We start from the raw sequence: 14,778 nt of genomic DNA, 5'->3' as shown, positions 1-14,778 counted from the left end.
ATTATTAGCAAAATAAAATGTTAAAAATAGTAAAAGCTATTCAATATAAACTAAAAGTTGAATTTGGAAAACCTGTTTTTATTTTTCATAATCACAAGTTCTTCAATTTAATAGTAAAGTAGAGTTTACTTAGACACTAATTCAAAGCCTTATGTTGCTTTTTGAAAAATGAAGATAAAAACAATCTTTTTAATTGTAAGTTACAATATAAAAAACTCTCTTTTAACAAAGTTAGATAGAATTATTGTGGAAAAGAAGATTAGCATATGGTAAGAAAGTCATGATAAATGGCTAAAGGGTCCACTAGTTTTAGAAGTTATCATTCAATCTTGTGCCACCTAGTTATGCTTAGGATCATTGCAAATGAATGCCATAATATTAAAGCTAATCTCTTGTGTTACTTTATTGACTTTAAGAATGATTTTGACAAATTTATAAGAATTGACTTTTAGGATAAATTAGTTAGAAGAGTTAAAGATTTTGTTTAACCTAGACTCATTGTAATAATGTTGTATGAGAATATTATTGTTATTACTAAATCAAGTACGATAAAAGTTGGCCTAAAAAAATTAATTATAATATAAGAGTTAAGAAAGAATATTCTTAATTCCTTATTTTTTGAGACTTACATTAAGAAGCTAGATGCATATTTGGGCAAACTGAACACTTTAGTTAAAAAGAGGTCACCAGGGAACATGATTTAACATGATATTGAAAAAACTTGAAAATTGATAGAAAATAATAACACCTCATTTTCACCTACCTCACCCTTGACAAGTTCCATGTTCACCTACTCACCCTTTGACAAGTTCCATGATTAATATTACTGTGTGGGGAAGTATTTTGTGTATAACTTTCACTACCTCACCATTGACAAGTTCCATGATTAACATTACTGTGTGGGGAAGTATTTTGTGTATAACTTGTATTGTGGTGTAGGAAATCATGATATTCTGATATCAGTTTCTTTTTTTTCCAAGGTGGTCTGTGCGTGGATCTTATGGAGGTTGGTGGAACCTTTGTGACCTTGGGATCTCGCGCTTTTACACCAGCTTGCACAATTTCTAACAACTTGAATAAAACATATCTAAATCCTCTCTATGGAGATTTATTTAAATAAGCATATCAATGAAATACAGAGCACTATATGGTATACCATATTGATTTAATGAAATACAGACTAACTCGAAAATTTAAGAAGGAATCATAACAACCATGTACCCTCAAAATTTTATGAGGTGAAGACACGATTGTGACAAGTAGAATCACAAGGGTATGGACAATCAATATACTTGACCACTGTTCGATTAAAAAACCAATCTCCAGCTGCCTCTGCAATGGTCTGTCATGTAATCAGCAGAAGGTTAAAAATCTCAGAAAAAAAAACTTTTTCCCTTCTACTTTATCAGTAGAGGTTTGCATGCACCCTCATATCTACAATGGACTTATCCCCTTCTGCTATAAAAAAATCACTCCCACTTTGCACCCTTTTCTATATATCAATTTCTAATGATATTTCAATAAAATGTAACAAGGCTATTCATAACATCTGAAGTTAGATAGCATACCCTTGAGTATAATCTTGGAGAGTCTGGTGCGTGCCACAAGCTCTGCAAATTAGTCTGGCAATGTGCATAGCATGAATTGATGAATAACCCTTCAGTACTTGATCTCCTCACTGGTTTTAATGCACTTAGCATACTATACCTGAAACCTAGTGTGTACAATAGGGATTATTAAAAACTGTTAATGTTCATTCCTTTTCCTCCAATGTCTCACGAAATTTTACCAACAGAAATTTGAAAGCACAATAATAACTGCCTAGTGCTAATATGAGCAAATGAAGCCTCCGGGTAGTTGGTTCACTAGTGAGGCCAATAGAGTGAGAATTTCGTTCACCAGCGAGGTCAATAGAGAGTGAAGTTGTCCACCAGGTTTCCATTACCAATATGATCAGCCCCATCCATATGGCACGAATTTCTAAATGGATGAGGCAAGATGCAAGACTGGGTAAGTTCAGTAGAATAGGCATCCCTCATACGTAGCATTGAGTTTCAAAGGGGATGAAACTGGGTACAAGCCTTCAGTAAAAGTGGGAACCTAAGCTGAAAGAATTCCTTTCATTGTGCTGAAGGCTGTTTGGGCATGCTTCTTGAAGCACATCACTGGAAAAAAAGAGAGAGCATAAAATGAGGGTCAGGTACTGCAAAATTTAACCTTGCATTATTTTCAATTGCCATGGGGTACAGTTCTGTACGTTTAGCTTGCAAAGTTGCCAATGATTGTAGGGATCTGCTTCACTGGGTGCCAAAATGTTTTTGATCTACAGAAAACATGCCAATCACAGACAGGATATTAAGTCACCTCCAACATATAGGTATTAAAACTAGTGACAATTCCAAAAAGAGACTCTATTTACCTGCCATGAATCATATGCTGCATTTAGAACAAAAAGAGGGGTTTTGATCGATTGTAACAGATATTGTGGAAAGAAACACTGCCATTTTGTTTCATAAATGGTTAGTAATTGTTTGAGGAAGAGCAAAATTTTTTATGCTAGTACAAAATCAATAGGAAGATATGAGCTTTGTACTGACCAGACTTGAATTCAGATCCATTTTTGTTGTGCAAGCACGTGGCAAATTTTTTGAAGATCCCTATAACACAGTTATTGCAAATTCAACAAAAATATGAAAGTGAGAAGCAGAAAATGTGCTTGAGATGATGACAATAAAGTTTCCTATGATGCTCATGAGCATCAATACATTTGATAACTCACTGAGCTGGTGAAGCACAGGGTTCAAATTGTAATTCCATTCTTATTAGGTATCCACATTCTCACTGTGGCTTGGGAGGTTTGTGCTGGGCAGTACTTAGTACTGGTTAATATTGGTTAATATAGTTTGATAAGGCAATGCTTTAACCAAAAGTGAAGGACAGTCTTTCAACAACAACCGGGAAATACCTGCAGTGTAACTATTTCATTAAAGTAAGACCTTATGTAGCTTCCTCCAGATATATCCTTCCTGCACCATGTGCAGAAGCAAGTTGCAACCATATCTAGATGAATAAGTTATGTATATACTGATATCACAGTCAACAAGTAAAGGCAAAGATCATATTCAAGACATACACATCCATGAAAAATCCAGCATCTGGCATACACTTGACTATAGCAGTCTCTGGCAGAAGATCCCGAAACTCGTCGCAATGAAGGAACGTGGTTAAGCCTCCTGCCGAGCAGCCAGTAAGTAGAGCCTACAGTAGAACTATTTCAATCAATTAGTAGAACCAGAATTCGATAGCCCACATCTCATTTTCATAGACTACAACGCTCTGATTATGCATATGCATGCCCAGTAGATGTCATAGATGATTAGGAAAGTGAACCTGCTCAGCTTTATCCATTCCCTTTGCCAAGAGATCTTCCATAATAGCTTGCCAAATCCTTTGACCTCTGAACCGAAGTTTGGTGACCTGATGGATCATGGGTACTGCTAATTAGGTGCAAATTACAACTTGTAAGAAGGTGCAAGAATATACCACATTAGATTTGAACTTCATACATATATAGGGCAAAAGAAATTCATACATTTCAATTGTTAAGAGGAAATATTTTTTAAACCTGCTAAAATAGTCATCAAATATCCATGAAACCGTTTTGCAGCAACATACCTGATTTACCTCTTCCACATCTCCGGTGAATGAGGATCCATCACAGTATCGAACTGCAACTCGGTTCCAATTGTAGAAATCTGTTGGACAATTTTCAAATTCATGAATCACAAAGGTATCCCCTTTTTCAATGACAGTGGAGACCCAATTTCTTTTCAAAGAGAAAGAAAAATACATTGATAATTGACTATAAGGACTGCATATTGTGGCTTGCTAAAGATGCAGTGATTCACTTTCATAATAGAATCTAATTTCTACCCTTGAATGCTATGAAGACCCATGTTGTAATCACAGATGGCTCTAGATTGTGACTAGAAAAAAAACCTGGATTCAGTGATTGATTGTCAGTTAAGATGCCTGAAAATACCAACTTCTCTCCCATGTACAGAGATGAGCCTAAGTGAGAGTGTGCCCGCTTTAAGCATGAGGTTATGTTATGACACCATCCTCCACCCTGCATACAATTTTGTATTAAATAACACATCAATTCCAATAAGACAAACAGGCCAATTCAACACATTACTCCATTTCTAATATATCCAAACTGATTACAGGAGGTTATATGTAGACAAAGTGCAGGAGTCTCTCTCCTAGAATGTTCCAACTATATGAATCATCACACAACTTATGATATTAATCTGTTACTCTCTTCACTTGGCTAACAAGAGCTCACCCAAAACAAGAAGAAACCCATTACAAAGAGCATGGATAATGAAATAACAATGACAACCCTGGAGAACAGTGGATATAACAAGTTCACAAATAAATGGCTTGCCTCCATGTTAATTAGCCAGCTATTTGCTCCTGATCCAAATCCCCTGTGTAGATTGTAAGCCGGTGGGCTTCCATCCAGACAAACTGCACTAAACCATGAACTTGAGTAAATTACAAATAACAAGCGTCTAAGATTAGCTAAGTTCTTAAAAGGATATATATATATATATATATATATATATATATATATATATATATATATATATATATATATATATATATAGATCCAGATCCGGATCCTTAATACCAGTATCTACTCTCATTAGTTTTCTCATCATTCCAACTGCTTTCTTAATTTTTACCAGCTCCTTTGGTTGCTGCATCTCTCAGCACAGTGATGTCTACCAAAAGGATTTTTGATGAATCGACACCTGATACTTTCCTTGCTGCCACAGGCTTCCCACTGTGTATTTCTGCATCAACTTCTATTAGTAGCAGAAACACCACAATTTCTAGAAAACCCAATGCATACTTTATGTATATTGCTGCACCTCTGCTAACCATTTTGGAAATCCAACCAAAGCCCAATTGGGAGCTTGCAGTTACCCAATAGACAACTGACCAAAAGTCAGATTATAGTTCACAAAATATGGCAGCAGTATGCCTAGAAACCAGTAGTGGCCTTATATTCTAAACCCAGTTGACAGAAAGCCAGATAAGCTGTTCTTTTATAAAGTATAAATGAATGATAAGAATAGTTTTACTGTAAATGACAGAGTGGGCTAAGCTTGAATCCTATATATGGTCTATGAATAAATAGTTTCTTTGCATGCGGCATCCATTAATTCGCCCCAGCTTTCACTCAGTGGCTATGAAGTTCTGAGTCCCAATAGTCGGGAAGAAATAATTTCTTTGCATGCTGCAACCATTAATTGGGCCAGTTTTCAGTCAGTGGCCATGAAGTGCCGAGGCCTAATAATCGGGAAATCCTGACATTTCACCTGTGATGGTTAAATGCCAATCTTAAGAATCCGTGTACATCTCCTCGCCATGTGGACTGTATATCATGGAATTAGAGGAGCCAATTACGTTGCTGGATAAACGTTTTCCAGGCCTCAGAAAATCTAATAAGTTTGAACTAAAATATAGTTATTTGAAATTCCCATGGCTTAAAATACTTACATGGAGAAAAGATTCTGGATATGTGTCATAAAATTATTCATTACTGTCTGTTGAATGGAATGTTTTGTAACCATCAGTCCCTTGTATCTTCTGAAAGCAAGCAGGTAAGGTTTCACTTCGGGTTCTGCGGTGGGCTGGAGGAATTTTGTCTCTTTCGGTTTACTTCCATCGGTGAGTCGTTGGTAAGGTGTGTATTAGTTTTACTGTCACATAGTTTTGGTAGTATAGTTACAAATACTGTACATGTTGAGATAGAGATAACTAGATAAAGACAGTTAGAATCTAAAATTTATTACTTATATTATCATAAAATTAGGTGGATAAATATGATCATAATTTAATTGGATTTTTATTTGATTTATTTGGTTTCAAATTTAGCGGAGATTTTTTTTAGCCATACATTTTAGTAGTGTAATTTGTAGAATTTAAGTGATATAGGGATTTTTTTTTTAATGCGTTGAATAAATCTCTTCAAAGATAAGGTATCTAAATAGGGTATTAAAAGTCCAAAAACAATATTTTCAACTATCTTCATTTTCTAATTTTTATTGCAAACATAAGTAATATCCGGTGTCTTTAACATCAATGACAATAATATTTCCAACAATGCATTTACAAATACATTTTGAACAAGTAAAATTTAAATTCACGATCTTGCCAAGAAGTTTTATCATCAAATTCCCACAAAAAGCACAAAGATATCTAATAGTTACATCGGTCATTATATAACAATGTATGCTTGATACACACCACCAAATCCTAGCTTCTTTGCTAACTCTAGATACCTGCTTCCTGTGTCCTCCCATCCCTGCCCGGAGGGGGCTCCTCCCCCTCCATCGGACATTGTAGTAGCCTTTCAGGCTTTGATTGCATTGCTCCCCAAAAAACAAAAGATTAGGGATTCAAACTCTAAATTTGTCAAAAAGACTAAAGCTATCCCTTCCCTGTTGCTCCCCTCCACCTTCTGCCACTCCACCCTCACGTTTTCGCACTGCACTTTGATTGTAAATTCACCGACATGTGGCCGTTTCCCAAATCCATGGAACAATGGGGCAAGAAAATTGGAAAGCAAAAATGAAAGGAGGATTGGGTATTTAGGCCTACAGCAATGGATATTTTGCATTCTTATTTGAATCAAAGGAGAATAAGGAAGTCATATTCATAAACGAACCTTACTTCTTTGGGACTAGGGGAATGTATTTGAATAGATGGTCTCTTGATTTTGATCATGCTGAAGACATTCGAAACGTTGTTCCAGAGTGGGTGAAGCTGCTTCGACTCCCTTTGTCCTGTTGGAATGATGATTGCTTTAGGGCAATTGGAAATGGAATGAGAAGATATATAGATAGATCAGAACCCAAAGGAGGGCAGTTTGCATGCGTCAGGATATGCGTGGAGGTTGATTTGGAGAAGGGTCTCCCTGCATAATTTTCCTCACAAGGGGGGAATGCAAGCATTGTTAGATTTTGGATTACAAGCTACTCCCTTCAAGATGCCGAGTTTGTCATGAATATTGACACTTTACAAGGGACTACAAGAAATCTCAGTCCAATAAGGGGGAAGCAGTGTCGACCACTCAGGAGGAATAATGGCAGAATCAAAGGAAAGGGGGAAATATACGAAACTAGGCTGTAAATAAATCAAATGCCCCTTAAAGAAATATACGCACCTCCTCTTCCATCCTTTTTGGGGCTTTGCAGCCTCTGAAGGAGAATCAATTGGATGATTTAGAGGATTCTCATCCTTCAGTCAGTTGGGGGGGAGGGGGGAATGAAATGGAAGTCTAAGAAGAAGTGGAGATTTTGGAATCATCAAAAGTTGGTGACGAGAATGAAGTAGTTCATGTTGTGGAAGGATCCGCTACAAACCTTAACCCCAACGTGAAATGTCCTCCCACGTCTATTGTGGTTGATGACGAATTTTTTCTGTGCAGATTCATCCGATGGACTCCTCTCTAATAAGTTTGTCTCATCCTCTTGGCGGCCCCATGAAGATAATCACTAGAAACATGTCTCAATTCCCTAGTGGGTAGGATGAAGAAAGTAGCCATGAGACTGAAAGCATCACCAAGAAGAGGGGTAGACATTCCAAAAAGGAGATTAGAGAAAATGAGGCAAAGTCGAATAAGGAACTAGCTAGCCAACCCCAAGTCTCCAATATTCTAAAAGATTAAGGGATCAAGGGGTAGACATGAGAAACAGAAGGAGGTCATAAATCCAAATCTCCTCCAAATAAATGATGAAGTTATTATCTTGGAATATAAGGGGTATGCGCAGCCCCAAAAATCCCTTTCTATCAAAGATTTGGTAAAAGCAGAAAATCCCTCAATCGTGTTTTTGCAAGGAAAAAAATCAGATGAATCCGAGCTCATGATAGTGGCCAAGGTGATTTGGAAAGATAGTGACAGGATAACTTAGAGTTGCAGGTGAGCCTCTGGAGGTCTTGACATTTTTTGAGATAGTTTAGCATTTTCAATTGTCGATTCTAAAAAATCCTCACATTGGATTGCAGTGATGTTGGAGAAAAATGACACAAAGGAGATGTTCAAGGTTTTGAATGTTTAAGCTCATGTTACATACAACAAAAGTTTAGAATTTTGGGACAATCTGATTTCGCTCAAAGAACTCCATTGGAATCAAGATTCTATAGTAGGAGGCGACTTTAGTACAACTCTTTTTTCAAGCGAGAAAAGGGGAGGAACTTTGGTCAGAGACCTTTTTAGAGAAAAAAATAGAGGATTTAATTACAGATTGGGATTTCCTTGACATCAAACCCTCTAGAGGTAAGTTCACTTGGTCACATAGAAGGTGTGGTGCTGCTCATATTTCAACTCGCCTTGACAATTTTCTCATTCATAGCTCTTGGAATCTTAAAGGGATGGACATGAACTCCTCTATATTGGTGATAGGTGAGTCTGATCATTGTCCCATTTTTTTAGATCTCAGAGAAAAAGAGAATTTGGGTTCCATCTCTTTCAGATTTAATCCAGGATGGATAAAAGAGGAAGGGGTATATGATATTATAAAACATGTTTGGCACACTTAGATCCTAGGCTCCCCAATCTTTGTGTGCGAATCAAAATTCAAAGCTGTGAAACATGCTCTTCACTCATGGTAAAAGGAATCCCATGTCCCACTTGGAAAAAAAGAAAGAAGACATAACCAAAAATTTGGAGCAACATATGGCAATTATGGGGAATAATGAAATAAAGGATTGACATGTGAATAAAGAAAAGGAATTAAGTTCAATTTTTTTTTGGGAAAGAAGAAAGGAAGAGGAATTTTGGAGACTTAAATCCAGGAGAATTTGGCTAAGGAAAGAAGACAAGAACACGAATTTATTCCATAAGCAATCAAAGACTAGGGAGCTAAGGAATAGAGTAAGAGAAATCACTCCTGAAGGTAAGGAAAAAATCACCTCCTTTTAAGAAATTAAACACAAATCCTTCTCTCACTTTCACTTTCATTCTAAGGTTGAAGAGTTCCTATATCCCTTTCTCCATGAGATCTCAGATCTTGAAAACCAACAACTAGTAAAGGAAATCAAGGAAAAAGAGGTAGTGGAGGCAATATGGTCAATGGATCCTGATAAGGTACCCAGACCATATGGTTTTCCAATAAGATTTTATAGAGATTTTTGGCCTGAGATAAAAAAAGGATCTTATCATAATGTTAAATTGTTCTAAAAGAAAATGTAAGGTTGGGGGGAGCACAAACTCCTCATTTCTTGCTCTTATTCTAAAATAATCCAATTTGGTGAATTTTACCCCTTTCAACCCATATCTTTATGCAACACTTCCTATAAAATTTTATCCAAGATCATTGCAAGCAAGTTAAAGAAAGCCTTGTCGAGGCTAATCTCTGAAAACCAAGGAGGATTTCTTCAACAAAGGCATATATTGGATAACATCATTCTCGTTTAGGAGGCTATTCACTCAAGCAAGGAGAGGGGCGAACCTGGGTTTGTCATAAATATGGATATGGACAATGCCTTTCAACGAGTGTGTCACTCCTTTCTCTTTCTTATTCTTGAAAAAAATGGTTTTTGTTGTCAATTTATTTCTTGGATCAAAGCTTGTATTGGGTCCCCTTGGATTGCACCTTTAATCAATGATATGCTTACTCCTTTCTTTAAAGCCTCCATAGGACTTCGTCAAGGTTGTCCTCTCCCTCATTTGTTGTACATTATAGGTGTTGAAAGTTTAATCAAGAATCTTGAGAAGGCTAGGGTGAATGACTTCTTGCTCGGAATTATTATTATCAAAAATGTCAAGGAACACTCTTAGTTTGCAGATGAAAAAATTATCTTTGGAGACTCTTCCAAGATTATTGCTAATAGATTCAAAGCAATCTTAGACATTAATATCAATATCTCTAAAGGTATGGTGAGAAAAAGGAAAATTTAGCTCTACAGGTGGAATTATCGAGATCAACTTTGCTGAATATTGCTTCCTCCCTAAACTTCTTAGTTCAAATAGATTAGAAGTCCTTCAAATATATGGGCATCCCAATTTCTCTCTGGACATCCTTCAGAGACGATTGGAAGGAAATCATTCTGAAATTCAAAAATAAGATTAAGGGTTGGGGAGCAATATGGTTAAATCTAGTTAGAAAAACATTCTAATTAAATCTGTATTATCTGCTCTTCCAATTTATCTCTGTTCGGGCATTCTAGATCCAAAAAGTGTTCACTCACAAATTCTCAAGACTTTTCTATGGTAGGAGGGTAAAAGTAATGATAGGAAGTTTCATATGTTAAATTGGGGCATCGTTCACCTCCCAAAAGAATATGGAGGTATGGGTATAAAAGACTTGATGTATATGAACCTAGCTTTGGGTGTGAAAATTGTTTGGAAGTTGATATCATACTCCAAAGAGTGGTGGAAAGTAGCCTTTTTAAAGAAATAATTTCACAAATCTAAGTTACATAGAGCTAAAAATGCTCACTACGCTGAAAGGGGATAACAAATTTGGAACCTGTGTAGGGTTGCGACTCCTATTATAATAGGATATCTGTTATGAAACCAACTCACAAAAATATAGATCAACGACTTAAAAATTATCCTCTTCGAGGGGAAAGCCTCCATTACATTACATAAATGAACAATTCTTAGATGATACAAATGAAAATACCTCCTTTGTATATGTAGGAGTCTAAGGGGTCACAATATAATCAAAGTATACATAACAATAATAATGTAATGGCACAACAATAACAACAGTGGGCTTCTATGGAGCACAACAATAACAATATGGGGGATACATGGGCACACCAATAAAAATAAGGGGGATACACTAGTATTATAGGGACCTAACATGCCCCTCTCCTTCAATTTTTTTTGGTCCTCAACGCTTGAGTAGTTTTGAATGATTTTGTATAAAATTCTCATCCTCCCATGTGGACTCTTCAACAGGTAAGTTCTTCCACTTAATGAGATACTCTGAAATTGATCGATTTTGTAGCTAGTGGGTTGTTGTTTCCGTGATTGCTTCATGCTCAATTATTAATTTATTTCTTCGTCAAGTTCTGGCAACACTATTTGAACTGGAAGCTTGTCATTGATAACCTTCTTTAAGCATGAAACATGGAAAACTGGGTGTACTCAGGAAGATGCAGGCAACTCCAATTTGTATGCCATAGTACCAATATTTTGCAACACCTTGTAAGGATCATAGTACTTGGGTGATAATTTATTATCCTTCTTAGCTTGCTTGAGAGAAATTTGTTTGTATGGTTGTAGCCGTAAAAATACCTAGTCACCTACATCAAAACTTCTTTCACTGTGATGTTGATATGCCTATTGTTTCATTCGATTTTGTGCTAGAGTGAGGTTATCCTTTAAGAGTTGGAGAAATTATTGTTGATGCTCGATGTGATCTTCCACTGCTTGAACCTTAGAATTTTCTCTTAAAAATGATGTGATGGATGGTGGATGATATCCATAAAGTGCCATAAATGGGGTCATTTTTGTTGTAGTATGGAAGGAAGTGTTATACCACCATTCAGCTAGAGGTAACCACTTCAACCCTTGTGTTTGTTTATCAGATACAAAGAAACGAAGATATACTTCCAAAAATTTGTTCACTATCTCAGTTTGCCCATCATATTGAGGATGATAAGAAGAGCTATGAGCTAATTGAGTATCAAGACAAGAAAATAATCCTGTACAAATTTTTCCAGTGAAAATGGGATCTCTGTCACTTACTATAATCTTTGCATTTCCATGAAGCTTTTGAATTGTTTCCATAAATGCCGTAGAAATTGTACTGGATTTAAAAGAATGAGATAATGAACAAACATGTGCGTAATTGGTAAGTCTATCAACTACCACCATGATGACACTCTTTCCTTCAGACTTAGGTAAAACTATGATAAAATCCATTAAGACCTCCTCCCAACGCTAACTTCGAATGGATAAAGGTTGTGACAGAACCAGGGTCTTAATTGTCTCAACTTTACTTTGTTGACAAACCAAACATTCTGCCACAAACTTATTATTATCATATTTAAGGTCATCCCAAACCTTCTTGACCCTATGGTAAGTTTTTAAAATCCCAAGTGCCCTCCTAAAGAAGAGGTGTGAAATTCCAAAATAATCCTTTGTTTGAGTTGGGAACGATTACAAAGATATAAGCGATCTTTGTACCATAATGAATAATTTTTCCAGCTAAATGTAACAAATGTATTGGGATCTTACTGCAACTTTTGAATGAGTGACCACACCTCTTCATCATTCTTCCATTCATCCCTTGCTTTGGTTATCTACTCAGGTTGGATAATAGAAATGGCACAAAGCAATGCTTCCACATCCTTATCCTTTCTTGAGAATGCATCTGCAACAAAATTTTGCTTCCCTTTTTTGTAGATAATTTCATATTCATAACTCAACATCTTTGTCACCCATTTTTTCTTCTCTTCTGAAGATAATATTTGTTCCAAAAAGTATTTGAAGCGTGGAAGAGTAATATCCCAAGTGATAAAGTTATTTCATCTTTGGCTCGATGGGTATGGGTGTCATTGCTAAAATTTCTATGCTGGACCATAAACTTGAAAGAAATGTAGCCATCTTTAAAGAAGTCGCTCTTTCCTCCCACATAGCACGCATAAACGCGTAATGTATACTTTATGAATCTATCTATGCTTGATCCAGGTGGATATTGGTGGCCACCCACCAATTCCACTTGGACCCCCACCATTTCTTCTTTCAGTTTCCTTAATTGTAGCACAATTTACTATTTTTAGCAGTTTTTCGGGTCCTAAACTTCCGGAGCTGTTTTGAGGCCTTAAACAACGTTTTTTTTGGAAATATACCGACATCAATTTTTTGTTTAAAATCTTCTTTTTAGTCGTAGTCCTCGGAGAGATCTTTCCAACGGGCTATCATGCGCGTCAAATGGAGATAATATGACCAAGTCACGACCTGGGGAAGTTGGCTGTCCAACTCACCCCAATGGGGCTAATAAACTCTTGGTGTTACATCTCCTCGGGTTAGGGTTTTGGTTGTTTAGGGTTTGCCCTTATTGTTCAATAATAAAAATTCCCTTGAGCCTCATTATAGTTCAGTTCCGAGGCATGTAGCCGCCACATCTCTTCTTAGAGATAAGCTACCGTTGCCCTAGCTAGTGTATTTACATTTATGTTTGTAAGCATATTTCAGTGTTTTACATTAATGAAATGAAGTATTATTTCTGCTGCATCTCTGTTTTTATGGTTATCTCTATAATTTGTTGTGTTTTTGTTTAAATCCGGATCAGTGGTATCAGAACGATCTGCTTTTTTTCTCTGTTTTTCTTTGCATGTCCCCAACGAGGTCGAGATATAAGGAGTTAGGGCTTGAACTAGTCGAACCTTTACAAGACCAGCCTCGCATATCCCGATGGCCTCCCATGGCGGATGAAAAGAAAGACGAGGGGGTAGGAGATCCTATCAAAATCTTGCTTGAAGAAGCCCTTGAGTGACAAAGGAACGCGATGATGGACAACTTTGCCCAGATCCTTCAGCGGTTACCCAGGGGCAACACATTGGTTTCCAACAGCTACTTTGGAAATGCCACATAGTTTAAGATACAAGTTAATTTTGAAATCCCCATATTCGAGGGTCAGATAGACGTAGATGCCGTCGATAAATGGTTAAATCGGCTAGAGGGTTATTTTTCTGTTCATGATTTTTCTAGTCGGGAAAATATTGTTTTCACTCTTCTCAAAGCAGCCCCCCACATCAAGCACTGGTGGGAAACATATTGTGAGCAGAAGGATGAAATTACAGGCTCATTATTTTCAGCCGCACCCACTTGGAATTCATTCTGGGATGCCATCAAGGAGCAGTACTATCCTGTCGGAATCTATGAGGATCAATACATAAAGTGGACCACGCTGCGGCAGGGAAAGGACCAAGACGAGCCAGAGTTTACCAATATTTTCCATACTCTTCGTACAAAGTTGGGTATCAAGGATTCAGAGCAGCATTTGGTACTCAAATACCGTGGCTGCCTACACAAGTACATCAAGGAAGAAATAGAATTCCTGAACATCTCCTCGCTCGGCATGACATACTAATATGCTGTCAAGGTCAAACAAAAGTTTAAACATAAGAAGTGAGACTTTAGATATGTGAATCTGAAGCAAGGGAAATGTGCCCCCAAACCACAAAACAAAGGACAAAGCCAAGGCAAGGCAGCCCAAGAAAACCCGCCAAAGCTGTAAGCAAAGAACAATGCCACGAAGCCAAAAAAGGACACAGGAAAGTGGTGTGAGTTCCATAAGAGCTCCACTCACAACACAAGTGAGTTCGGGCCAAGCAGTCACTGGTGGCTGAGCTAAAGGTTTTAGAATCAGATGCATGTTCCGACTCTGAGTCAGAACCCGACAAGGGGAATGACAAAGGGAAGCAGATTATCGATGCGGAGCCCAACACCACCGTTGCCACCACGAAGATCCAGAAGGAGGAACTCAAAGATCCAGAGGAGGAGCGTCTCTTCTACTCCCAGATGTGGGTAAAGGGCTCCCCGCTACAGTTCATTGTTGACAACAAGAGCCAAAAGAACCTCATTTCGGTAGAGGTCATGAAGTGGCTAGGCTTACCGACCACAACACATCCACAACCATACACCATGGGTTGGCTTCACCAAGCACGAGATCTTCACATGAGCCAGCAGTGTCACCTTCCATACAACATCAAGCCCTTCGTGGATGAGGTATTGTGTGACAT

The 14,778-nt window shown here is 37.3% G+C and overlaps 1 protein-coding gene across 1 annotated transcript; it reads right to left on the bottom strand.

The window, feature by feature from the left end:
* Nucleotides 1-1,077: 1,077 nt before the first annotated feature.
* Nucleotides 1,078-5,553, bottom strand: LOC149254499 (pectin acetylesterase 8-like). Its single transcript, XM_089460174.1, has 12 exons — nt 4,752-5,553; nt 4,451-4,533; nt 4,000-4,129; nt 3,676-3,755; nt 3,391-3,477; nt 3,134-3,258; nt 2,966-3,026; nt 2,598-2,657; nt 2,420-2,497; nt 2,218-2,323; nt 1,569-1,714; nt 1,078-1,342 (listed from the first exon to the last, which is right to left on the bottom strand). Exons 1-12 carry the CDS (start codon nt 4,951-4,953, stop codon nt 1,232-1,234), a joined length of 1,269 nt encoding a protein of 422 aa, XP_089316300.1. The 5' UTR covers nt 4,954-5,553; the 3' UTR covers nt 1,078-1,231.
* Nucleotides 5,554-14,778: the final 9,225 nt, after the last annotated feature.

This window comes from Pinus tabuliformis, chromosome 7 (genome assembly GCF_031772625.1).
Source record: "Pinus tabuliformis cultivar Carrire ecotype Pingquan chromosome 7, CPIR1, whole genome shotgun sequence".
Classification (NCBI taxonomy): domain Eukaryota; kingdom Viridiplantae; phylum Streptophyta; class Pinopsida; order Pinales; family Pinaceae; genus Pinus; species Pinus tabuliformis.
Note: the sequence above shows the minus strand (reverse complement) of the source record. Positions and strands in the feature narration are given on the sequence as shown.

Excerpts from the sequence above, each read along its gene's own strand:
- LOC149254499 (XM_089460174.1), bottom strand. The coding sequence starts at position 4,953 with ATGGTTAGCAGAGGTGCAGCAATATACATAAAGTATGCATTGGGTTTT. Across the intron at positions 1,715-2,217 it reads GCAATTGAAAATAATGCAAG|GTTTCAGGTATAGTATGCTA; the intron begins GTTAAATTTTGC and ends TGTACACACTAG. Across the intron at positions 1,343-1,568 it reads CTCCAAGATTATACTCAAGG|ACCATTGCAGAGGCAGCTGG; the intron begins GTATGCTATCTA and ends ATTACATGACAG.